The sequence below is a fragment of the Phycomyces blakesleeanus genome, assembly GCF_001638985.1.
Source record: "Phycomyces blakesleeanus NRRL 1555(-) unplaced genomic scaffold PHYBLscaffold_4, whole genome shotgun sequence".
NCBI classification, from domain to species: domain Eukaryota; kingdom Fungi; phylum Mucoromycota; class Mucoromycetes; order Mucorales; family Phycomycetaceae; genus Phycomyces; species Phycomyces blakesleeanus.
Window position 1 is genome coordinate 1,782,174 of NW_017265137.1, and position 26,878 is coordinate 1,809,051.

A 26,878-nucleotide genomic window follows, 5' to 3' on the forward strand; every position below is an offset into this window, starting at 1 on the left:
TTACGATTTATAACTGTCTCTTTTATATATAGTAGACAATTTTAGAAAAAGAGATCATTTTGGATTCTAAACTCCGATAACACAAAATTATATTTAATTTTTATTTTATTAGGGGTACTCAGCCAGAATCCTAAAAGAATCTTTTCTTTTTTTATTTTTATTTTTTAAAAGATTTCTTTAAAGGTTCTGACTGAGTACCCCCCCCCCAAAAACTTTTTTTATTATTACAAAAAAATAAAAAATAGAAAAAGAAAACATAAGAAGAACTTTTCATTATCATCATTAGTATGATTAATTGAATAGGCCAAGTAGAATAAAGAATACAAAAATAAGTGCGATGACAATACATATAGATTCTGTATAACAAATAAATAAATAAATAAATAAATAAATTGATTAGTTGATTAAAATTACAAATCTTCATTTTTATATATATATATATATATTTACTTACTGTTGTCCTTGACCTTTCTACCCACATAATCCAACTTTTTCTTGGCCTTTCTCAGTCTGGCATCCGTCCGATCAACCATTATTTCGGTCTCATCAATCAATTGTGCATGAGATTCCAGTTCATCTCCAATCAATAGTCCTAGTTCTCGATGACGGCCAATAACAAGTGACAGTTGGTCCAAATCATCATCCTGATCTATTCTTTGTAATCAATCAATCAATCGATTAATTAACTAATTAATTAATTAATTAATTTAATTATTATTATTTTTATAAAAATTACCTTGGATTACTCGTTGCTGCAATTGGAGAATCTGACCATTCTCAAGATCACTTGGATCAACTTCCATATGAGGCGATGAAAACCGTACTGTCTTGCCGCGTTTATTTCCAAGCAAAATATCTCTAATATATATATATATATATATATATACACAAGCACACACGTATAGATATAGATATAGATATTTACAACACATGCATTATATATATAAAATAAAATAAGATAAAGTAAAATACAGAGAGATGTATAAATGTGAAATCTCTTTTTTTTTAAAGAAAATTTATTGTACATAGTATATTTTTTCTTATGTCTTAGTCTATTTGTAAATGCATATAGAAATAATGGTAATAATGGTAATAATAGAGGACGATCAAGGTAGAGACAGAGAAATCTCTCTCTCTCTCTCTCTAGCTCCACCTCTAGCTCTCTATCCTTTATACACACACCTATATATATATATTTATTATATATTAATTCTTTACCTTGCAGATGCTTCATCACCACCAAGCAGAACTTCTAATTTATTCAGCTTGACTTGAATTTGCACAAGTTTGTCTTCATCGTCATTTGTATTCCTAAGAAAAGAAAAGAAAAGATAAAGAAAGAAAGTGTGTGCATTACAAATGATCAACATCAACAAGCAACCAAACAAATGAACAAATGAACAAATGAACAAATGAACAAATGAACAAACAAACATAAAGACCATTTTCTTTCTTTATCGCTCATTGGTCTAACTTACGTAGCTCCGGTTTCTTCTTCTGCTGACAATTGTTGTTCGAGAGTCTTTATGCCTTCTTTCAATTTAGCCAAATTTTTGTTGATAGTCGCTTCATACTTTTCGTAATTGAGTCTAATGAAACAAATGAATAGATGAAATTAAGGATTTACAAGAGATAAGAAGAATGAATTTTGTATATATATATTTTTAGCGAGCAGATTTAATAAAATGTTGCCATAATCTTTATTTATATATTATTACTTTAGATCCTTTAGTTTGTTGCGTTCAAATATGATGGAGAGAGTATTGTCTGCAAGCAAATCTAGTCGGGATGTCAGTTTGCTGTCCATGTTCTTTCTTGTCTTTATTATTATTATTATTAAAGAAAGAATAGTAGGAAAGGTAAGGTAAGGTAAGGTAAGGTAAGGTAGGTAGGTCTGTTGGTTTTGGTTTTGGTGTACAAGGTGTATTATGTGTGGTGTAATTTATTTATATGTATATGTATATAAATTAGAAGCTCAGTTAAAAAGCGGATAATCAACAATACAACCAAAAGAGAATACCCAATAAAATAAAATAAAGAAAAGAAACTAATTAGATAACAAAAGAGAGACAGAGAGACAGAACTTCTTTTGTTGTAAACTGTGCTCAGCACATGTGACTGTCAATCAATATACCTCTTGATCTTTCTTGATAAAAGAATGAAAAAGTTGTTTCAAATACTTTCTTTTCTTTTCTATATACTTACTTATTCAGCTGTGGGATTTTTGATTTAATGAATTAATAGAGTGAATTATTCGGAACTTTTAACGTCTTGTCTTTTTATTTGATGTTATTGAAATCAATAAAGAAGAAGAAAAATAAACGACAATGAGGGACGTCTCGCTGGATTATTCATATTCATATTCTTATTGCTGTTGTCATTATTTCAGCTCACTTTATTTGATTTCTTCTTTACAAACAATTAGAATAGATAATAAAGAAAGACAGAACAGCAACCAAAAGAAGTAAAGAAATAAAATGCCGAGAAACAACCAACAACTAAAATCAATAATAAATCAATAATAAATCAACAACATTAAATCAACCATCTTTTATTAGTAACATCAATAATAATAATAGTAGCAGTAATGTCTACAACTCCTTGTCATCGGATACCAACTCTTTCTTGTCACTCACTTGGTAATACCAACAACAGCAACAGCAACAGCAACAGTGGCAGAAGCAGCATTATAAGTAGAAGCAGCCAAGAAGGATCTCATCGAGCAGCCCTACTCGGTTGTGAAAGAGATGATGGTAGTGTCATAAGTCTCCCTATGGCATCACCCAAATCCTCTACTTCCTTTCCGTCCTCTTTCCCTTCCCCTTCCCCTTCACCGTCCCCTTCACCATCTATGTCTCTCTATTCTTCGTCACCATTGTCATCATCGTCTTTGTGTGCAAAGCTATCAACAATGTCAGCCTCTGCTTCAGCTTCGGCTTCTATATCCACAACATCTCACCCGTCTCCCCGAAGATTCTACTCTTCTCACCTTGGAAGACCTCCTGGCAGTAACACTAATAATGGTAGTAGCCGTCAGACAAACTCCCCTATCAAAAAACCCTTGATTGTACAACAAACACACACCTCAGGATCAAACAAGACCACGCCAATGAAAGAGTTGGAAAAAGTAAATATAGATCTTTAGATATATATATATATATATACATATACATTAACAAAAATAATTGTATGCAAAATATTCTTCAATTCTGATCTATAATCTTATCAAGTCTTGGTATTGACTGTCAAAATATTTATCATTATTATGTAGATGATGGCAGACATTAAAAAGGAAAACTTTGATCTCAAATTAAGATTATATCACCTGGAAGAAATCCTGGTTAAAGATGTGGATCAACAGTTGATAGAAGAGGTTGGTGAAAAGAAAACTTATATATATACGTGTGTGTGTGTGTGTGTGTACATACTAAAATACTACACACTATTACTACTTTGGTTAGAATCACAGGTTAACCTTGGACCTCGAGGATAAGACTGATCAAGTAGATGCACTTGAACACGCCTTGTCTCCTTTTCTATCTGTCCAGGCACGTTCAATTGGAACCCAAACCAATCCGGTGACCCTCCGTACTACTTGTGATGACACTCATGATGATGACACCAACAGCACCAACAGCAACAGCAACATAAACGACACCGAGAATAAGGTTAATTTATCTCTTCAAAAACCCGAGGTCTATGGGTCTTCCTCGGAGTCATACCATGCAGTGTTGGATGCAATGCATGATCTACACATCACTCAGCAAAAAAGCAATCGGCTTGATCAGACCAGTGATCCGTCACCACCACTCCCACCAATACAAAAAGAAACAAGCAAAGAGAAAAGGGACAAGACAACAAATGCTCCAGCTATGGAAGGAAATGATGGTCGTATCAGAGGTTGGCTAAACCAGCTGGTTGAAAGCAAGATGAAGCAACATAAAAGTAGAAAATTTGTGATATGATTTCTGTGTTATACATACTCCACCATACTTACACACTCTCTCACTCACACACATATACATACGCTACACATTGTACATAGGCATAAAGACATATTTTATATTCACTAATATCAAAACAAACAACAATACTAATCCTAATCCTAATCCTAATCCTAATTTTAATAATACTTTTTTTTTAAAATAAAAATAATAGTAATTCATAAAGAGGATACCTTTTAATTCCTTTCTTTTACCTTTCTATTTTGCTTCAAGCCTTTTCTCTCTCTCTCTCTCTCTCTCTATATATATATATATATATATATAGATTATATTGAAACAAATTTAAGATTTATTTATTTATTTTGATTTGCTTTCAAAGATTAAATAAATGCCAAGGCGCAATTATATATATATAAAATAATTTAAAAACGGTGCAATAAAACAAGGCTCGGGATATTAATTAAAGCTTGAATACACTTGATTCGGCTGATATTCCCTTTACACATATTGAAACATCAACAAAAAAAATCAAAAGACTATGATTATGTAATAGTAGGGTGGTTACGAGAAGTATATATATTTTAAAACAAATTTTCAACCTAGGGATTTTTTTTTATATATCTGATTAGAGCTGATATATGCATACATTCTATATTATTTATCCACGGCAATCTTAGTTACCACATCAGAAAAACAAAATAAAATAAAATATAAACAGTGTCTAAAATGTACAATTTCCTAGCAGACAATACAGCATATTTACTTTTCACTCCTATCCACCAAATCTCAAAAAAAAAATTGGGGTGGACAGATCAAAACAAAAAAAAAATTCAAATACATACACTTGAGTGTAAGGTCATTAGTTGGTCACAAAATTTGTGATTTTTTTTTTATCCATAATCAAAACACTCTTTTTTCTTTCTTTCTGTAAAACCACCGAAAAACTTTTAAACAAAATAAAACAAAAACACAAAATGACTCCACCAACTTTTAGCATCACAAAACCCAAAAGACAAAAGCTAGATGCGTTCATTAGAGACCCGAACTATAGGTCAATTGGAAAAAATGACGCTGCATATGGAGAAATCTCTAAAGCCCTTGACACGTCTAGAAATGGAACCAAGGGTTACAAAGAGAAAAATAATTTGCCAAGGTGCGCTCATTTCGTAGTGAGCCATTAGTGTCAATTGCGGCTCGGCATTATATATTAGTCGATGTGGGGATCTCCATTTGCATGACCACATTTCATAAGAGCATAAACCTTATTTGCTTCAGTTCTCGCTCAGCAGCTCGCGATCCAGGGTTGATCGAAAAACAAAAGGAAATCAAGTTGAAATGGTGCCTTGACAAAGTGAAATTGGACTGTTGGGCAGCGGAAATCGGTTGCCTGGTCAGACGAGTCCAAATTCATGGTAGTCGATAATGATGGAAGAGTCAGAGTCATAAGAAAGACAAGCGAGAGGTTTGAAAAGAGCCACACTGTCCAAATATACAAGTTTTGTAAGAGTTCTGTCATAATTTGGGGGCTGTTTCTGGAGGGGGGGTCTTGACCCTTTGGTAACATTGAAAGGAAAAATCGATCAAGACAAGTACATCGACTGTTTGGCACAGTACTTTCTTCCCTGGTATGAAGAACTATCCAGAGATAATAACAAGCAGATTTTGTTTCAAGAGGGATGGTGCACCATGCCACACGGGCGCTTATGCCACATGGTATAAAAAAAAAAGAGGTGCCTCATAGATAGCTTTGATATTTGGGCTCATATTGAAAAGTTTATTCGAAAGAATAGAGCACAAGTAACGAATGTGGAAGAGCTTTAAGCAATAATCCACAAGACATGGTTGGAGATACCACTTTAAGTTCTGGAAACTTTGGTAGCCAGCATGCCAGATAGACTTAAGGAAGTAATCGAGAGAAGTGGTGACACAACTCATTACTAGAGCTTCATACTTCTCCTCTTATATATATAATGAACTATGTTTTCTCTAAGTTTTTCTTTATTCTGAGCACATTTTATTATCAACATTATTGAAGAGAAAATATTGTCCATAATATGCTTGAAAAATAATCTTGAAAATTGGAAAACCGACCTGTGGCCTACAGTAAAACAAATTATAAAAGTCGCATAATTGGAGAAAATAAGTCACATAATTCGACAATACAAGGCGCATTTTTAAGAGTTCCTGACCGTTATGAATGAACTTTTTTTTTTTATTTCAAATAAACTGTATAGAAAAGAATTCTTAGGTTATTAGCCCATTAAACATTCGGAAACTATTCTTTTTTTTTTTTTTATAATATATACTCAACTTTTTGTTAAAATATATATATAAAAAAAAACTGTGAAAAGATTTTATTCCAAAAATATACCTTATTTTCTCGAATTATGCGACTTACTTTTTCGAATTGTGCGACTTGCAAATGTGTTTTACTTTATTTCTACTTATTTTGTAAAAGCAAATTTATACACATTTTACAGTATACATTTTTACACACACACAAACACATATATATATATTTATATTTATATTTATATTTATATTACACACAACAATATCTTTAAAACTCACTTTACATTCACCACTTTAAATCTCGAGACTTTACCATCCTCATCCTCATTCTCACAACACAGATTCACTAAACTCATCTTCCCTTGTCTTTTTCCCTACTTTACCTATTCCTTTTTTTTTCTTTTTTTTTTTTTTAATTTTAATTTTAATTTTTCCTTCTTCTTTTTTTATATATTATATTATATTATATTATATTATATATTATATTATATTATATATTTTACCATCATTTAAATTCATTCATTATTCATTTTCATCCCATCTACTACAACTTTTTTTTTCCAATTCTCAAAAATCACCAATTTACCAACAAGGAAAAAGAAAGAACAACAATAACCTCAAGACGATCAACATTCACATTCGAGCCAAGAACGAAACCAAACCAAACCAAACCAAACCAAACCAAACCAAACCAAACAAAAAAAAAATAAAAAATAAAGAAAGACAACAAAGCAAACGAATAACGATTAGTGAAGACCGAGACCGAGAACGAGAACGGACGATAGAGCGAGCGTAACGAGTAACGAGAAGAAGAATAACCAAAAAAAAGAAAAAAAAGAAAAAAAAGAAAAGGAGAACCGAAACAGTGAACAAGCAAGCAAGCAAACGATCGATAGATAGATAGATAAATAGATAGATAGAACAAATCCCTCCTTCCTCTTCCTCTTCCTCTTCCTTTTCCTCTACCTCTTCTTCCTCTACCTCTTCTTCTTTATTCTTTTTATTAGTATTTTTCAGATACATACTACGTACATAAATATATATATAGACATATAGACAAATTGACAAAAAAAAATGGAATCATTTCGTTGCTCGGTTGTCTTATTACAACCCTCATTATCTGATCTACCGCCCAATACATTATTTTTACTCCAATCAGTATTCCGTACAGGTTAGTTAATTTATTTACAAATAAGATGAATAATATATATATATATATATATAGATATAAATCTCTGGGTGTGTAAAGTGTACATATTTAGAAATTTATTAAATAGTCAAGAGAATAATGAAAATAATACTATTTATCAATATAGTCCAAACCTATTCTGATGTTGGAGAAGCAATCGAATGGATCCAGTGCCAGTCAATACCAACTTTATTACTGGTCGATCTTGACACAATAGCCTCTCCTGTTGCTTGGATCAATCACACCCGCCATGAGCTCAAAGAGCTTGTTAATCGAGTTCCTATTATTGGTATGTGTTTGTGAGTTTATGATTAATGAGACATTAAATGGAGAACTAATAATACAAAACCTATTCTACTACTATTACTTGTGCTGTTATATATCAATATGTTAACAATCAAGTCTATTCTTCGACCGAATCCTCCGAATTTATGATTGACTGTATCAATGCCGGTGCTGCTGATTATCTATTAAAGCCGCTCCGTCCAGAAGTGATCAAGACTCTATTCTTAGTAAGCCACCTTTTATTTATTTATTTATTTATTTATTTTTACCTACCTACCTACATACACATACATACATATATACATATACATATATATATATATATTAATATTAATATACAATACAACAATAATAGCGACTATATTCATTCCATCCCGGAAAAAGCCGAGATGAAATCACCCCACCAATACCTGTCTGCGATCGTATCAAGCAAATGTTTGCAAAAGATGAAGAGTAAATAATCCCAAATAATTTCATGATCCTAAACACAAAACAAAGGGCAGCAAACAAAAATAATAATATTATTAACTAATAGAGAGAAAATCAAAGTTAATTTTTTTTTGACCTTTTGTAAATCCTATTATTATTATTACTGTTTTGTAGGTTGATCAAGGCTATTGTAGAAAGACATGCACCTCGGGTTACTCAAAGCAATTACCACAAACTGTCAAATGAACGCACGGTGTTTCTGAAACAACTTATTTCTAGCTGGGATTTCTGTCCTCTTGATCTTGAACAGAATGACTTGATTTATTGCGTGGTCTTGATATTTGAACAAGTGTTTTTATTACCAGAACTATCCCAAGCACCAGTTACTCAAGGTAAAACATATATCTTTATTTATTCATTTATTTATTTATTTAAATACATACAAAATCAAGGGATTAAAGAGTATTATTACTATTGGATATTTATTTATTAACTTGATTTAATAATATAATATAATATAATTTCATTTCATTTTATCAATTAATCAATTAATTATTTAATTATATTTAATAATAACAATAACAACAGTAACAAAAATAATCACACAATCATAATATTCTTTATCAGCTCAACTCTACCATTTTATTCTCGATCTCTCAAGGGCCTATCACGACCAGAACCCTTACCACAACTTTGCCCACGCAGTCGATGTCCTACAGTGTACCTATTACATGCTCTGTACACTAGGTGTTCTGTCCTTTGCAGACACTTGCTCACAGCCAAACGATCGCAAGAGTAGCAATAGTAGCAATACATGGCCTCAATCTTTACTTAGAACCAAAGATGTCTATGCGCTATTGATTGCAGCCATTGGTCACGATGCTGCTCATCCTGGTGTCAATAACCTATTCATGGTAAGATATATATATATCTCTTTTTTTCAATTTGACATGACTTTTTTTTTCTTCTTTTTTTCTTTCTTTCTTTCTGTTATCTATATAGATAAATTCTGATACACCATTAGCCTTGCTTTACAATGATTGCTCAGTTTTAGAGAGCTTTCATGCAATGACATTGTTTCAAGTTATCAAGAGACATGGGTTTGATAAATTTGCAGGAGGAGTAGGATCATCTGAATACCAAGGTAAAGAAAGAGGGGAAAAAAATAAAGAGAGAGAGAGAAAAAACACATACTTATATATATTTATATAGAATTCAGAAAGAGAGTAGTTACAAGTATTCTGGCTACTGACATGGCACATCATGGTGATTATGTGATCAAGATAAAAGAACAAGCGACTCGCCTACGTACGACCTTGTTCCATGAAATGTGCGAGGCAGAGTGTGAAAAAGAACGCTTGTTGTTGTGTAGTGCTATTATCAAATGTGCTGACATTAGTAACGTCGTAAGTATATATATATATATATATATATATATGTGTGCGTGTGTGTGTGGATACACAGATCTTAATATTCTCTGTACACAATATTTAATTCTTCTTTTTTTTTAAAAAAAAAATGTTAATATTATTATTGTTGTTGTTGTTGTTGTTGTAGGCACGTCCTTACACACAGGCTGCAAAGTGGGCAGAACTTTTGGTAGAAGAATTTGCTTGTCAAGGTGATCTGGAACGTGAACTGGGGATGCCTGTACTGCCTCTGAATGATCGAGACAAGATTGTACTAGAGGATTCCCAAATTGGGTTCATTCGCTATGTTACTCTGGATTTGTTTTCAAGTGTAGCAGATGTAATGCAAGGTAAATTAAACTTGTATACTTTTATCCTTGATCTCTCTTTCTTTGACACATTCTTTTTATATATGTGCGTGTATGTATGGCTTGTAGAAATATCCTTTGCAGTAGACCATATGCAACGCAATCTTAAAAGATGGGAGATCCGTAAGAATGCACTGCATGATTCTGGAGTGTCCAGTCTAGGAGACATATATGAATCAGGTAATGTACAATATACATATATATGTATGTATGCATTACGCCAAAAGAAAACGATTTATCTAATACTTTGCAATATTTTACAAAATAATAATAATGAAATAGAGGCTAAAGGAGTACTCCAGGAAATGGAGTATACAAGAGCACCGAATTCTGGGCAGCTCTTGCGCCTGTCAATGGAGAGTCAGACAAATGATGGATTGTTTAAACTACCTTCGATGCCTGCAATGGCAATGTCTGACTATGGAAACCATGGGATGGCCAATACGAAACCCTACCACATCAACCAATCCCAAGAAGATCCCATGTTGGACAACTGGACAAATACTACAGGAAGTAGAGGAGGTCCAGCACTCTGTCAATGTACCATACAGTAAAAGTCGAAAACAAAAAACAAAAACAAAAGAGTAGAGAGAGAGACAGCAACAACATTAACAGCAACAATCCATTGGTTCCCTCTTCTTACTTCTTCTTCTTCTTATTAGATGTAATTTTATTTTTTCTGTAATTTTCTTATTATATTTTCACTTACACTTACACTTACACTCTCACTCTCACTTTATCTCTTACCAACTAACCAACCAATCAACCAATCAATCAATCAACCTACCCACTCACCTATCTATCTCTCACTTTCTATTATTCATTATTCTTACTATTATGTTTTATTATTATTATTATTATTATTATTATTATTATTATTACTATTATGTTTATTACTACTACTATTATCATTATTATCATTATTCTCCTTATATATTATATTTCCTGTATAGACCCATAGATTGTGTACTCTATTTCGAATGAGCATTATATATTATACTTTTTTCTTTCTTTCTTTCCTTTCTTTGAAAATAAAATAAACAAAAATAAAAATTTATATATATGTATATATAATTACATTTACTGTAGATGAGATTATTCAATCAAAATAATCTACATCTGTTCATACCGTTTTTTTTTAAAAATAATAATAATAATAAAATAAATAAATTATAGGATTTAATAAAGGGGTTCTACCTGTTCTTGATACTTAACAGCTCGATATATCGGTACTTTAATTATTTGAAAATGATTGGTTGTAGAGAACCTAAAAAAAAGAACTCAGCATTTAGGTACCTAAACTTTTTTTTTGGGCTTTCTACAACCAATCATTTTCAAATAATTAAAGTACCGATATATCGAGCTGTTAAGTATCAAGAAGTTAGTTAAGTGATCCACCAGTATTATTGGAAGACATTCTTTAGAATTCACATACATACACCACTAGGCTTGACATACATAATAAGTAAATGTATAGAGAGACAGAGAGATTCCCTTTTTTATTCTTTCTGTAAATTCATGTATTGTGTTGATATAAGGATGAGCTCACACTGTCAATTAATGAAAATTACCTAGGTCTGGATTTAGTGTTTTATATGTATAAAAAATAAAGATGCGGCATGTGTTACTCCGGACCTGAGCTGAACTGAGCTGAGCTGGACAAAACTATATATACACACATGTTGGTCTGGCAACTGATCACATATAACAGAATAGGAACAAGTTGGAGACTTGATTTTTGTGACCAAATTTACAAGAATAAGATTTTGTATTTTGTATTTATTTTTTGTCTTTAATGCCGCGGTAAATAGCATAACATAACATAACATAACATAACATAAAATAACAAGAAAAAAGGAAAACGAAACTCAAACATAAATTGGACATCTACAAAAGTCTAATAAGCAAACAAAATAAACAAATACATGTATGAAAAGGACAAATGGTGTACAGAGAGTACAGAAGTTAGAAGAGCATGAAAACCCCACGATAAAAGAGAAATTTCCTAGCACAATCAAGTCAAAATAATAAGCTTATATTATTATATATAATTATATATGTATATTTTCTTGCTTTATTATCAAAGCAAAAAATTATAGATTATCGACTGTCAAGATTAAAGATATGAAACAAAAATTGCACAGTCCCCCCCCCCCCCCACTTCTCTCTTCTTCTTTTAACTTTTTTATTTTTATTTTTCTTTATCCTTTTATTTCATTCCCACGATTGAGTCATGAAAACTGTACGCCCGGGTTATTAGCTCTTATTTGTTCTTTGCTGCTACTCTTGACATTGGCATTGACATTAATGTTGTTGTTCTGACAAATTTATAAGGTTTCCACCCAATAATTAACATTATCCTACTTTAAAAAAAAACTCTATTTATTTTATATATACCCTTTATCTAGTGAGCAAATATAAAAATTCACATGCACTTGAAAATTTATTGAACCTTGCACATTATAATATTTAGAACCATTCATATCAAAGAAAGACACACATATATTAATTAATTAATTAAGAGATATATATATATATAGGTACTATCATACAATCCTTGTGATATGGCGGTTGTGGTTGGAATAGTATACAAATAATAATAAGAAAGAAATCAAGATATATATATAGAGGATCTAAGGCTACACGGTCTTGGAATGTTTCTATGTGATTTATCTACAACCATTGTATTACAATCTAATTTGTATCTACTATGCTGACCTGCTTCACTTTAGGCTTCTTCTGAATAGAAAGCAAGTCTAATACTTTAGGAGAGAATAATTCTAACCTTGTGTAAGCTCCAATATACTACACTATACGCTATATACGATACACCAAGTATACATACTAGGCACTCGAAAGGATTTGTTTTTTCACTAGTAGATATAGTTTTTCTTTCCGTCAAGGTACAAAACTAATTTGTGACAAAATTGAGTCCGTGTGTACATCCGTATGTACGTCCGTGTGTGTATTACCAACCCCCCCCCCCCTTTTTTTTTAACTTTGTGAACAAATTTATCATATTATTTATGGCGTTTTCTTTCTTTATTTTTTTCTCTCGGTGCCTATCCAGCTCTTTTCTCTAAATTGTAATAACTTTGACTCTTGGCCTTCTGTGTCATTAAAAGCCACAATACAAAACTCGGAATACTATAAGCCAGCCTTTGTGCCAAGTATATCTTTGTATATTAGAGATATAGACAGATATAATGTGTGTCTGTGTCTGTGTTTGTCAATCAATTGCGTTATTTTTTTTTCTTTTATCTCCATCTCTCTTCTATCATTATCATTATCATTATCATTACACATATACATGTGCACATATCCAGTACTAGATCATTATCGAGAATTCTTGAAGTTGTGTATGGACCAACTTGGAAACCATTACTGTTCTCAAATGTCACTTCAACATTTTTCTTCTTACTATTTGTCCTAATATGTACAAGTACTCTAAGTTTATTTTAACCAACTGATTGATTGATTGATGTCATGTTTAAACATTGTCATTCTTTTGTATACTCTCTGAAAGAATTACTTGATCCACAAGAACTTGCTATTAAGATTATGTAAATATCAATAGCCCACCAACCCATACACACACACACAATACATATATATTATAGCTATCAAAGTCAACCCAGTCTCAGTAACAACATGAACTATGTATTCATGGTGTTTGTTATACATTATTTACAGTATATATCATTTCAACAAATAATTTCTCTTTGTATATATACATACAATAAAACACATTTATAAGGAGCGCCTTTAAGAGCTACTAACTGCTATGAATAGATGTTCTTTTCTAACAAGCACTGCAAAAAAAAGGTATTCTTAGGCTATAAATTAACATATTAAACAGTTTGACATTATTAACTTATATAATAGCTACTCTACCTTTTGAATAAATATAAGCTACTATCGAAAAAAAAATCCGAAAATGCGCCTTGTATAGTGTGTTTTACTGCACCATTTTCAAATTAGGAATATTTTCTGTGATCGATATCGATTTTTCATTATGTAGTCTCATTTCGTGAGCACCTTATTTGGCTGAATTAACCTGATACTTTACCGGTTATACGCTGGTAAACAGCAATAAACAGTATCTGCTTTTCCCATTATTGAGATACTAACCTAATAACAATCCTGAATACCTCAACTTAATTTTAATTGTTTTATTCCATTACGTGATAAATCAGAGTTCACCAATACTCGTGCATAAATCATGACAATATTAATTATAGTGTGAAGTCTATTATTGTAATAGAGGAGATGTCTCTGGAACACAACAAGATTAAAGCTTTAGAATTTGAAAATAAAAAGTTTATTGTTTCGATCTTTGCCGAGGTTCATTTCTACAGTTGACATTTTTGGAGTAGCTGCGAGTTATTAAGCAACTCTCTTCTTTCGTAGATGTGAGCCTTGTTATTGAAAAGCAGGTTATCAATTATGCTCATTGCCAGATTTTTATTGTTTCTAGTGAATTACAAAAACCGTTATAATCAGGTTTTATATATATATATATGTATATATATCTTATTACTCAATGAAATCTCTGAGATCTTCACAATTGATCGTTAACCCGGGGTGGTCAATCGCCCACCAGACATACTTTCTTATCTGTGGAGATGAAACGGATCAAATCTAAAAAAAAAAAAAAAGTTATAATTTTTGGTTACTTTTTATATTAACAATTTTTACTTTTTGATGCTTATTACCATTTGTGTCTCCCGTCAACCTCCATTTCGTTGGGAACAGCTGTTTTCTCTCTAGATTATGCAGCAATATATATTGTACCCAAGTTGCTTTTTTCTTAAAATTTCATCTTCTTTGTCTAACATCGAACCCATTTTTTTTTTACTGTTGTAAGTGCTATATTTTAATGGGTACGCGTTGATTTTGAAAGTCGAGATAACAAAAGGCTCCATGGGATCTTCGTTGTAGCAAACATCCAAGCCTTCTAGTTTGTCAATAATTCTTTTACATATTTATTGCAATTATAGTTGCTATATGTAGTACCAAATGACATGTAAAATTGTCGCTCCCTAGTTATTGTGGGCTTTATAGACAAATAAGAATAAAAAAAAAGGTGAACACGGAGAAGATGGACGTGGAGGACTGCGATTAAATAAAACGTAGTCCATTTTTATTTAAAAGATGTCTAATTCAAAAGAAAGGAAATCGTTGAAAAACTTCATTTCTAAAAAATAAATAAATTATAATCTTTTCAAATGTAACCAAAAAAAAAATTAGAAAAAAAAAGGAATATTTGTCCCAAAATGCTTGATGAAAAAGTAGAGAGCAATTACTGTGGAATTGGGAGAGGTGTCTTACGATCAAGACATTGCTTGACATTTTGGATAGACTTGAAAGACATGCAAGAATTTGGGTTTCTTTGCACTCTGATTAGTTTTTTCTTGTACATCTATTATTATTTTACTTTGATCAGCAAGGTAGGAGGTACATATAAAATAATAGAGGAGTGGTCAATTGATCAAATGACTGGTTCCTATTGAGCCATGAAACTCTTGGATAAAAAAAAAGTAAATAAATAAATAAATAATGCTAGGGGAAAGAGTAATAGTGTATCAAGTCAGAAATGTCACCTAAATTGTACTTGCGAATTAAATTAAATCCAGGCTCTGGCTAGAATTTGCTAATGACCCTGGCAAGCTAAATAATAATAATAAATGTAGAAATCTCAGGAATAATTCACTAGATTTTATTTTATATTGAGAGCATGCACGCCTCACATTATTTACACTTACATAGTTTACAATACAACAGAAATACTATTGCACAACAGTGGGGAGGCTCCTAATTAGACTGTAATTATTAGAAGAGTGGTTTATATAATTATTCTTATTTTTGTTTTATCTTTAATAGACATCAATCCTAAAGAAGTTTAATAAGAAGGGTGTATACTACAGGTAAATATATGAAATGATCATCATACTTTCTTTTAGCTCTGTTGGTCTCTAAACAAACACGAATGGCATTACTGCATAAATTTTGATCAAGATTTGAAACAATGGCCATAGATTTAGTTTTTAGTTTTTGTTGGGGTTAGAAAAGTCCAGTTTGACCCTAGGGATCTACAAAATTTTGAATGCTGAAACGTTTAAATAAATCTTTTTTTTTTCCTTTATTATTCAGAGGACTCTTGTGTATATATACATATACAAGACTTGCTGGAAGCTTGACATCAAAACATATTAGAGACTTAATCTATACATTTTATGACTACTAGCAATGTACCCAACAATGTCTGTTAAAACCCTTTGCAATTTACATACCTTTTTCGAATTCTATCCTTGTATCTCTTTTAGAAATAAATGGTAAATGACATCAAATGATCTTTCTTTCTCTCTTTATTATTATTATTTTGGCCTCAGTTGGTTTCCAAATGAGTATATACTTTATAACAAAGGGACTTTTTAAGTCCTTTTATTTTATTTTATTATGAGGTGATTCTTAAATCATCATTTACATAACAGCATATTATATATATTTATATATAAAACAGCTGTAGTTTATATTAATTCTTCATAATAATGTCAGTATATATAAAGAACAAGTTAAAGGCTTTTAACTTTGCGATGAATATAGTCAAAAGTTAAAAGAAGTTCTAGATCTGTGGCTTGATGTCGTTATTATTTCATTTCATTTCATTTGTATTTTCTATAAAAAAAAGAAGCTAAATTTAAAACTATAATTACAGCTAGAGCTGGATCTATAGCTAGAGTTAGACCAAAAACTAAAGCAAAGGCTAGAGTCAAGTTCAGAGCCAATACTAAAATTGGATAGAATGTGATTTATTTAAATATACATACATACATACATATATATTATTTGGTTCTATTTGTTGTGTTGTGTTGTGTTGTGTTGTGTCGTATCGTTATCTTAATGGATCCCTGTACCCTGAACAAGATGTTCCCGTGAAAGACTCGATTTCATCGTGAGAAACAATTGCATGGCCCGTGTTTGAAACGACTTTCTTTAAAAAATAAAATAATTAATGGTTTGACAACCGAATATCTTGTAGTCTTTCTTTATGTATTTGATATTGAAACATTCTTGAGACACACACATGTACATACAAGTGAATTATAAATATACGATCACTAGAAGTATGATATGATTGTATGTATAGAATTTTAACTTGGAATCATCAAGAATCATACGTTCAAAATGATAAACCAAAAGAAACGAAAGGCAAAGATGTGGTGTAGATAGATAGAATAGTAAGAGGTAGGAGGATCTAGACCGACATCCAATCCGTTTCTGTATATAGGATATGCTTTTAAGTTTTGTACTTTTTCATATCTTGTCATTGCTGAGTTTTGATAAATGAGGGTGAAGATCAAATTGTTTGTCACCAACACACACACACACATGTATATAATCTTACTGATGACTTTATAAGGAACAATAAACAAGAGATGCAATGAATACATCAATAAATAGATTAAAAATTTGCTATCAACTGTTCACACGCCTCTGATAGGATAACTAACTATCAAGAACATATGAAAATGGTAGGCACAAGAATATTCAAGGCTGAATTGATAAAAGAATTAAAACGATATTATGATGATTTATGTATACATGCATACATACACTTACATACATCTATATGCTATGTACATATTATTCACTTGTATCACAGCACATTAAAAATACTCTTCTTATATTATCTTACATTACATTATCTTATATTTGCATTTGCATTTAAACAGGCTTTAATAGGTGAAAGTAGTGCATGGACCTGATTTATTTATTTATTATCTATGTACAAAGAAGTCTGTTTTTAACTTTTAATACTCTTCTCTTTGAAAGAACAATTACAAAAAGTAAGTATATATATATATATATATATATATATATATAAAAATGCTTATATCTTTTTATCAAATATATTGTTGCTTTCATTTGTTTGTTATTGATTTGCTCAATAAATGTATTTCTCTCTTTCATTAGTTCATTCATTCAGTCATTTTTTTTATCTTTCTGATTACTTTTTTGTTGTTGTTTGGTTTGGTTTGGTTTGGTTAAGAAGGTCTGTGTGCTGCATTAACAGCAGCACGGATATTCATCAACAATCGATTCTTCTCTTGAAAGAATGTGTCTACTGCCTGTAGCGTGTCAGCATCTCTCACGGCAAGATTTTTTGGCTGAGGAGATGACTGTCCATCAGCTGCATCAGTAGAAGATCCTGCAATGCTCAACAGACCAGAAGTGCGTGCGTGGGTCTCAAGGTTCTGAAGGGAGATCATAAGCTGTTCGAAATCAGCTAAGAACAGATTATGTTAAATGGTGATCAGGTGTTTCTTCTTTTCTTTACTCTATTTTATTTTATTTTATTTTATTTTATTTTAGTTAGTTAGTTAGTTAGTTAGTTAAGCTAAGGAGTCTCTGGAGCACGTACTTTGGGCTGATGTTGGCACATAAGGAGTCCATACTGAATTCTCGCTTGAATGGTAATAGAATCAATAAGATGAGTTGGGTTGCTTTGGTTGGTCTGGCAAACAAACATAACAGGACAGCTTACATTCTGTCAAAGAACTCCTGTCCCTTTTTTTCAATCACAGTAAGTTGTGAGATCAAGGTTATGAATGAGGCACGATATTCTTGGGTTGCCTTTGAGGTCATTGTCAGTCGGTCAATGGTGAAATCGTTTTCCTTCCTTCTCTCTTTTTTTTTGGGGAGGAGTCTTTGATAAGCAAGAGCACAAGGAATTAAAGGTATGTGACTCGCTTTGTCCAAATCATGTAGATTCCACAAAAGAGAAATTTTTGGCCATGAGTTTCTTACTTTGTTTTTTAAGATTAAGAAAAAGAAAAAGGTCTTTCATATATAAAAAGTATTTTCTTTGACTTTCTCGGGAAACTTTTATAGAGTCTTTGTAAAAATATTTAATAGTGGGATTTCCTTTATTGAATACAACCAAAAGAATATCTGCATTGTATTGTATTGTATTGTATTGTATTGTATTGTATTTATATTAGTAACAGTAATGATAAGAATAATAAAGAAAAGAAGTAAAAAAAAAAACTTACTAATGAATTTCAAATATATCATTATTCATGTAAAATTTAATGGAAATAAAAAACAGGGCGAAGAATAAGAATTAGAAAAAGTCTTCTTTTGTCTTTCAAACTTACTTGTTCTTGAGATGCCTTTTGATCTTTTATATATTTTATCTTTTTTTTTTTTTTTGGATGTCTGGTACGGGCCAGAACCCTTCTCCCTCCTCATGAAAATGTATGTAAAACACACACATACAAAAAGGGCACGTTCTACGAGCTCACGTGGACTGCCCACGCGCTTTGTGGGCTAACTATTTCAAGTGGTCCATCTGAAAAATAAAAAATAAAATAAAATAAAAAAAAAAGGCACTGCCAACCCGTTTGAATATTTCTTTTTCCAATTTGCAACAATCAACCAACCAGTCAGCCAACGTTACCTTACCTTACCTAACCTACCTGTCAACCAGTAAACCAACCAACCAGTCAACCAAGCTTAACAATAAAAGCCAATATATATATATATATATAAAATAAAAAAAAATCGCAAAAAAAAGAGGGTGATATTTTTCAACACTACAGAAAAATAAAGGAGGATCCCTCTTCTTCTTCTTCTTTCTCTTCTTCATCCTTTCCCTCTTTTATATATATTCTTTTTGTCTTTCTTCAATTCATTCTTTTCTTTATTATCATTCTTTCTTTTCTGACTTGGTCTTTGTCATGGCGACATACTATAGTCCGTCCCAAATCCCGAGTACTGTTACTCTAGATGACTCTGGAATCGGGGCAACAACAACCAGTACTGAAGATGAGCTCTTGTCTTCTTCACCTTCTAGATCCCGCACCTTACGACGAAAACCTAATATGGATGTCGCCACCCCACTTGCTCGAAACGTTTCCAGAACCCGCCCTAATTTCAGTGCCGTGCAGAGCTCAGACGCGTCTAGGTTTATGACCCTCGATTCATTGCCATTCAGAAGTCTAATGCCGTCGAAATCGAGAGACCTTCTTGCAAGCAAGCAAGATTATATTAGCGGTGGTTCATTGAGACAGCTTACTGTTGAAACTGCCGTATTTCCAGATCCGCCTATCTTTCACACAAATGAAGCCAGACGGGTGACTTCCCAAGTATGATTTCTTTTTTTGGGTAGATAATAATATTATAAAGAAAGTTCAAGTTTCTTTTGTAAGGATTATCTTTCTTATTGTTATTATTATATATATATATATATATATATTGTAGGGAGATGTAAAGAGCATAAAATCCGGAAATGAATCGATACGCTCACAAAAGAAGAAGCGACGGCCAATCGCCTCGAGCTATATTACGCCTACAGAGATCTTTGCACAGAACCTAAGTGATGCTGTACTTGATGTTGATGGTACAAAAGACATGAACTTTTTTTTTTTCAATTAAGTCTATGTATATATATAAATATGTGTGTGTGTAAATAGATATATGAATTTTGGAAAATATTAAATGTAGTTCTCTTGTCTCATTATATATATATATATATTAGATTCTGATGAACACGAAGGATATGTTTATCGTGACAAGACTTCACAAGCTTCATTCTATCCACCACCCTGGTCTAATGTTGACTCTGACCACCCACAATCCTTCCACGGACCTTCTTCATTCTACTCTACCTTGCCACCACACAATCGATACTCTACTCCTTCTACAGCAGCAGGATCAGTAGTAGGAGCAGCAACAGATCATATGAATCCCGGCGGTGGTGGTGGCGGTGGCGGTGGAACCGAGGGGTCGGATTATTATGCACGAGAAAAACCTTCATATTCATCCTTTTACAACTACAATTACAACAGCGACCAGCAACAGCCACAGCAACAACACAACCAACAATATCAAAAGCAATCGCGGCATTCTCCTCGCCGACCGGTTCTACGATCAGCCGTTTCCGAACTACCCACAACTGGCGGACATCCTTACACGCTCTCCTCTCTACAAAAGAAACCAAGGTACCAGCGACAGGATTACTGGTATCCAAGTGATGATGAAAACAGGCCCCTTGTGAATAGAGCCTATGGTAAAAAAAGACGAAAGCCGAGTGGCAAAAAGTAAGCAACATTTGATAAATAGATAGATAGCTTATATAGATATATAACACATTTTATTCATTTATTTTATTTATTTTTTTTTAAAAAAAAACAAATAAATTAAAATTGAATTATTAAACGATAAATAATAGTAACAATAATATTGAGTCCCCCCATCTTTATATATATATATTTTAATTCTTATCATTTTCTTCAATAATAATAATAATATCCACAAACACAAATAGTAAAGGAATGATTCTACTTTGGATTTTTCTGGGTTGCATGGCTGGTACTGGTGCTATATGGCTATTCTTGATCTTTGTCGCTTCCCCACTGACAGAGGTTGAGGTTGTTGGGATCAGTAATGTCCTTGGTACTCAAAAGGAGCTCATATTCAATTTACAAGTACGAGCCAGGTAAACAACATCTGATAATATTCATATTCATATTGACAAAAACTCATGCGTTTCTTTATATTATACAATATGCAACTTTATAATTTTATTCTTATTGTGAAAAAACAACATTATCAACAAATAGAAACTACAATTGGTGGACAGTTCAGATCAGCCATGCATCTTTTAGTGTTTTTGCATCCAGTCATTTTGTACCCACTATAGCCAGTATGAATCAAACCAATGACAGCCCTTTGGAATCAAGTGAATCGTCATTAGTAGGGATTGACCCTCAAGGTAAGTCTTGAAATACCCAATATAAACACACACACACACACACATATATATATACAATTCACAAAGAATAGAATGCTTGAAGAGGAGGTGGAGGGGAAGATAGACTTTGTGGTTTATTTATTATGATCATTTAAATCATATCAAATATATTTCTTGATCATGATGGTCTTTAGGTGCTGATCCAGCCGAATTTCTTGGGACTATTTATCAGTTAGAAGATCCACTTGTATTTGAACCTGGAAAGATATTTCACTCTACACAAAGCACGGCCATCAGTCAAATCCAAATCAAGAATCCCGGAGCCACCCATGGCGACAATCGTGGAAATGAGCGTTGGTAAAGACCCCTAAACCCTAACCAGACCAAACCTTGACCTAATTTAACCCATACACAGATCAACTGTTGTACTTGTTTAAATATAAACATAAGCTTATATTATCTTTGTGCTCATAACATAAACTCACTCATATTCGTATTGATAGGTCGCTCCTTATAAGATACCCGTATGAGCTTACAGTCAGAGGTGTGCTAAAATATAGCTTAATGTCGTTACCTGGTGTGACACAACTACACTCGGCTCGTGTTTGCAATGTTTCCAGTATCGATCCTGCCACAGGAAAGATATCTGACGTACCACTACCTGAACGAACCATTTGTGATGATCCTTCACCTGTAGAGGGTGTGTAATAATCATAATATATACCTATCATCACTACCATTACCATTACCATTACCATTACCATAATTATCATTATTATCATCATTACTGTCCTATCTATATCTATCTATCTCTATATATCATCTGTATATCCCCTTTTCCTCTTACTTCTCTTCCTCCCCTTTATATTTTCATTTTTTTTCTATTACTATTGCTATTGTAGTCTTATACCCATTCTCCTCACAAACCTATTCCCCTTTATCAAACTTACCTTGATATCAAATCTTATCCCCACCCTTCAATTCCCAATTCTCAATACCTCCTATCGCCCCCCTCCACCTTTTGCACTCTATCATTCTTTACCTTTACTTTCTTCTTTTTATTCTTTATATCCAATTGTGCATTTAAAACAAAAAACAAAACAAAAAATCCTCCTTTTTTTTCTCTTTCTTTCTCTCTTGTTGCTTCATATCATATTATATCATATTATATAATATTATTATTTTTTCTTGAAATTTGAAACAAATATATATAAAAGAAAAAAAAAAGTCAAAATTAACTGAGTCTAAAAAATAATAATAATTAATTGTTCAGCAAAATTAAGCTCACTTTATATAAAAAAAAATAAGAAAAATAAAAATAAAAAGAAGGTTTGATTGAGAGAATCATCTTGTTCATTTTCTTTATCAACTTGATTAGTATGGCACAATCTGTCAAACGAAAGCGACCGAGACAATCGACTATAAACTCTAATGACTCCAAGGTCATCAAGCTAGAAGACATTGGGAAATTTCTTACAAATGTCTTGATGGATCCTTCTTACATTTGGTACATTGCCACAATCTTGTTGTTGGGTGAACTTGTACTCAACATTGTCATTATTCAAAAAGTAGCATGTAAGTAATAGCAATTAATAATATTAATAACTAAATTTTAAACCAAAAAAATAATAATGAAAAATGAAAAATGAAAATGACGCTCTTTTAAGGGTTAAAATAGTAACCCATTTTTCTTTCTTTCTTTATTTCTTTAATATAAATATGTTTCTGGACCCTAAACTTGATCTAACCATTAGATACAGAAATTGACTGGACTGCTTATATGCAAGAAGTCAAAGGGTTTATCGAAGGTGAACGAGATTATCTAAACCTACGTGGCGATACTGGACCTTTGGTGTGAGTAAAAACAAGCGAATTACTGCTTCTATCATTTATTTTTTATTTTTTTAGCTATAAAATAAAGACAAGCTTTAATGGTACTAATATTTAAGCTTATACATACCTGTATATATTCAATTGAGCTATAAAGACCTTAATTAATCATTTATAATAAAATTTATCTATAAAGGTATCCTGCCGGGTTTGTGTATATTTACTCTGGGCTGTATTATTTGACCAACAAGGGTACCAATGTCCGTCTTGCTCAGTACATATTTGCTGGTCTTTACCTAGCCACACAGGCTGTGGTGTTTGCACTATACAGCAAATCCAAAAAGGTATATATATATATCTCTATTTATTTATTTGTACTTGTTGGCTGATAAATATTAATTTGTAATAGTTCCCTCCCTATGCACTTGCTTTACTTTGTCTTTCTAAAAGACTTCATTCTATCTATGCTCTCAGATGCTTCAATGACCCTGTAGCAATGTTTTTTATGTACAGTTGTATTCTGGCCATGATACACAAACGATGGGTATTTAGTGGTATTCTGTACAGGTAAGTCAGACAGACAGATATATATAGGAGTTTATTTTGGTGCTGTATTACTTTGCAGTAGTCATTAACAAATTTAATTTAATTTAATTTAATAAAATAAAATAAAAATGATTATAGTCTGGCTATTTCTGTAAAGATGAATGTTCTTTTGTTTTTTCCTGCTTTTGGTATTTTGCTGTGGCAGGCTATTGGTGCATGGAGAACCTTTGCTGTTCTATCACTTATGGGAAGCATTCAGGTAAGGCAAAATTTATTTTCTGGTGTGTGTGTGTCTGTGTATATATGTTTAATAAAAAGTGATACTATAGGTTAAATGGTTGTTACAGCTTAACATACACAAAGAGAGAGAGAGAGAGAGAATTAATAACTAAATGTCACAACTTAGATTGTTTTGGGTTACCCGTTTCTGTCAACCTATCCAGAATCATACCTGGGTCGTGCATTCGAATTCAGTAGATCATTTGACTATCAGTGGACAGTTAACTGGAGAATGGTTACTGAAAAGACCTTTGGATCTGGTGTGTTTGCAAAGTCTTTGTTGGCTGGTCATGCGATTGTTTTGTTTCTCTTCTTGTACTTTGTCTGGTGCAAAAGGTAAATGGTGTTGTCCGGTGACAGTATTACACCCGCAAATACACATACACGAAACAAGCGAGTTACTCTTTCTTATATATTTATACCATGTTATCTAGAGGAGGTGGACTTGTCAAAGTGTTTTTGGATGGGTTCAAGGGTAATTCCGTACGCCGTTCAGTCTCTCCTGATGGTAAAGTTTCTTTATAATCATGATTATATATATAAAGAGTCTTTCTTTAAAAGTCATTAATCGTTGTTGTGGATTTGATATATATATATATATTTGGCAAAGACATCCTTTCCATGATGTTCACTAGCAACCTTATTGGTATGGTGTTTGCAAGATCATTGCACTACCAATTCTACTCTTGGTATTACCATGCTCTTCCTTATCTGCTGTGGCAAAGTGTATGGATGACTACCGGGTCCCAGACTTTTCGCAACTATATTAGGTAAATACAAAAACAACCAAAAATTACATGACAATAGGTGTATATATACTTATATATATGTATTATAATTGTTATCTAGAATCTTTGTACTGGCTACTATTGAGGCGTGCTGGATGACATTCCCGTCAACCGAAAGGAGTTCATGGACTCTATTCGCTTGTCATGCTATACTTCTGACAGGACTGTTTAAAAGAGATCAAGAAGAAACCGAACAATCGAAAAATGAATAGCCTCTTAATATGAGCATATACATATATGCCTGTCAACTAAAATACTTCTCTTCATTTATTTATCTTGCTGTTGTCATTATCATATAGTATAATATAAAAGATAATAAAACTGAAACATGTGAACAGGTGAGCAGATGAAACCTCCCTTCGCCCCTCCTTTTTTCATACTTTCTTACTGTTACAGCCAGTACTCGATTTAGAGGTGTAGTTGGAAGAAGTAAAAATAACATCACTATCACTATCACTATCACTGTCACTGTCACTATATCGAGCACTGGCTATATTGTACTGGACTTGCTTTCTTTTGTATAAGCTGGTTCTTTATCAAGTTTTATAAAGCCATGTTATGCTCATATATATATTTATATAGTTCGGCGTCTTTTTAATGCTTTCTTTTCTTTTTTTTTTTTTTTTTTTTTTTTTTTTTTTTTTTTTACAAAAAGCTCAACTGACTGTAATTACTTTGTTAATCTTTCATCAGCTCTCAAAATCTTACCGTTATTTGTCCAATTACGTCGGTCCTTTTCCTTTATTCAATCTGATTACCAGACTATGTACACGTATTCCCTCTTTATTTTCACTTCCCCTTTTTAATTTTTTAATTTTTTTACTTTAATCAACTGCATAATATATCTTCAATGGCCGTACAGTAAGCGCGGCGGCCTTATCAATAAAAAAAAAATACCGACAAGAAGAAGAAAAATATCAAGTGTTTTTGAGAAATCATATATATATATATAAATTCTTCTAGTAAAGAATAAGTGGATTGAACTGTATGTGTATATATGGGTAAGTATGTACTTGTCTTGAAGCTGAGTAGATCTCTCCGAGAGGGTACTCAGGAAATTATTATTCTTTTTTTTTTTTTTTAACTTTTTGGAATTTTAGACGGCGTTTAGTAAGTAGACCACTGATATTCCGAGAGGGAAAGAAGCGATATTAGGAGATTGAGATGAGATGAAAGGAGAGAGAGAGATCTTACGCCGCAAAAAGCTCATTGAGGACAACCTTTTTGCGGTTTGTTCACTATTTTGCTCAGTGAATGGTAAGTAATTACTTGTTAATATTATGTTATTACTTTTATGTATATTAATCAATCAACCAATAAATATAGCAGCATTATATATTTCTTTCTTACATTAGAGAAGGTGTCAAGCTGTGAGGTCTTATAAGTTGATGAAAATATCAATACCGTGTCAGTTTAACCTTTGGTATTCCAGAAACTAAGGCTAATACACAAATAACACGTCTTTGAAATTTGATAGAACAAGTATAACAGCAAAAAAAGGGTATTATAGTAAGGGCTCCTATAAAACTAAGATGCCCTAAAGGGGTCATATAAGTTACCAAATAAATAAAAGACAGAAGAATATACATACATATATATATGTATATATGTATATCGGACTTTGCTCTTTTGCCCTGACCTGTATTGAATTGAATAAAACCATTCTAGACCACTGAAGAAATATGAAAGGATGACGATTCATGTTTATTTATATTTGTTCTGTATTATAGCTATTCCTCTCTTTCTCTCTTTTTCTTCCTT

The 26,878-nt window shown here is 32.1% G+C and overlaps 7 protein-coding genes across 7 annotated transcripts; 5 read left to right on the plus strand and 2 right to left on the minus strand.

Annotated features, from left to right (window-relative positions):
- Positions 1–446: 446 nt before the first annotated feature.
- PHYBLDRAFT_141629 (hypothetical protein) lies at positions 447–1,807 on the minus strand (the record flags this gene model as incomplete). The annotated part of the gene is made up of 5 exons (XM_018430632.1): positions 447–649; positions 737–858; positions 1,219–1,311; positions 1,479–1,589; positions 1,719–1,807. 5 exons carry the CDS (start codon positions 1,805–1,807, stop codon positions 447–449), a joined length of 618 nt encoding a protein of 205 aa, XP_018295807.1.
- Positions 1,808–2,587: 780 nt separating this feature from the next.
- Positions 2,588–4,184, plus strand: PHYBLDRAFT_164658 (hypothetical protein; the record flags this gene model as incomplete). Its single annotated transcript, XM_018435057.1, has 4 exons — positions 2,588–3,127; positions 3,272–3,373; positions 3,462–3,945; positions 4,159–4,184. The coding sequence occupies 4 exons, from the start codon at positions 2,588–2,590 to the stop codon at positions 4,182–4,184; spliced, it is 1,152 nt and encodes a 383-aa protein (XP_018295808.1).
- A 734-nt stretch (positions 4,185–4,918) lies between these two features.
- Positions 4,919–5,839, plus strand: PHYBLDRAFT_141631 (hypothetical protein; the record flags this gene model as incomplete). Its single annotated transcript, XM_018430633.1, has 4 exons — positions 4,919–5,097; positions 5,220–5,356; positions 5,515–5,657; positions 5,735–5,839. 4 exons carry the CDS (start codon positions 4,919–4,921, stop codon positions 5,837–5,839), a joined length of 564 nt encoding a protein of 187 aa, XP_018295809.1.
- A 1,471-nt stretch (positions 5,840–7,310) lies between these two features.
- Positions 7,311–10,470, plus strand: PHYBLDRAFT_141632 (hypothetical protein; the record flags this gene model as incomplete). The annotated part of the gene is made up of 11 exons (XM_018430634.1): positions 7,311–7,407; positions 7,553–7,714; positions 7,828–7,937; positions 8,066–8,163; positions 8,314–8,531; positions 8,767–9,053; positions 9,142–9,283; positions 9,352–9,545; positions 9,697–9,898; positions 9,986–10,096; positions 10,199–10,470. The coding sequence occupies 11 exons, from the start codon at positions 7,311–7,313 to the stop codon at positions 10,468–10,470; spliced, it is 1,893 nt and encodes a 630-aa protein (XP_018295810.1).
- A 7,187-nt stretch (positions 10,471–17,657) lies between these two features.
- On the minus strand, positions 17,658–18,581 carry PHYBLDRAFT_179983 (hypothetical protein). Its single transcript, XM_018438244.1, has 3 exons — positions 18,465–18,581; positions 18,342–18,385; positions 17,658–18,206 (listed from the first exon to the last, which is right to left on the minus strand). The coding sequence occupies exons 1-3, from the start codon at positions 18,563–18,565 to the stop codon at positions 17,965–17,967; spliced, it is 387 nt and encodes a 128-aa protein (XP_018295811.1). The 5' UTR covers positions 18,566–18,581; the 3' UTR covers positions 17,658–17,964.
- Positions 18,582–19,473: 892 nt separating this feature from the next.
- On the plus strand, positions 19,474–22,629 carry PHYBLDRAFT_185619 (hypothetical protein; the record flags this gene model as incomplete). Its single annotated transcript, XM_018439107.1, has 8 exons — positions 19,474–20,067; positions 20,183–20,321; positions 20,460–21,021; positions 21,249–21,419; positions 21,544–21,695; positions 21,869–22,031; positions 22,178–22,374; positions 22,577–22,629. The coding sequence occupies exons 1-8, from the start codon at positions 19,660–19,662 to the stop codon at positions 22,627–22,629; spliced, it is 1,845 nt and encodes a 614-aa protein (XP_018295812.1). The 5' UTR covers positions 19,474–19,659.
- Positions 22,630–23,038: 409 nt separating this feature from the next.
- PHYBLDRAFT_176989 (glycosyltransferase family 58 protein) lies at positions 23,039–25,466 on the plus strand. The gene is made up of 9 exons (XM_018437844.1): positions 23,039–23,249; positions 23,429–23,528; positions 23,701–23,848; positions 23,914–24,071; positions 24,189–24,309; positions 24,457–24,665; positions 24,764–24,837; positions 24,940–25,099; positions 25,179–25,466. The coding sequence occupies exons 1-9, from the start codon at positions 23,054–23,056 to the stop codon at positions 25,327–25,329; spliced, it is 1,317 nt and encodes a 438-aa protein (XP_018295813.1). The 5' UTR covers positions 23,039–23,053; the 3' UTR covers positions 25,330–25,466.
- Positions 25,467–26,878: the final 1,412 nt, after the last annotated feature.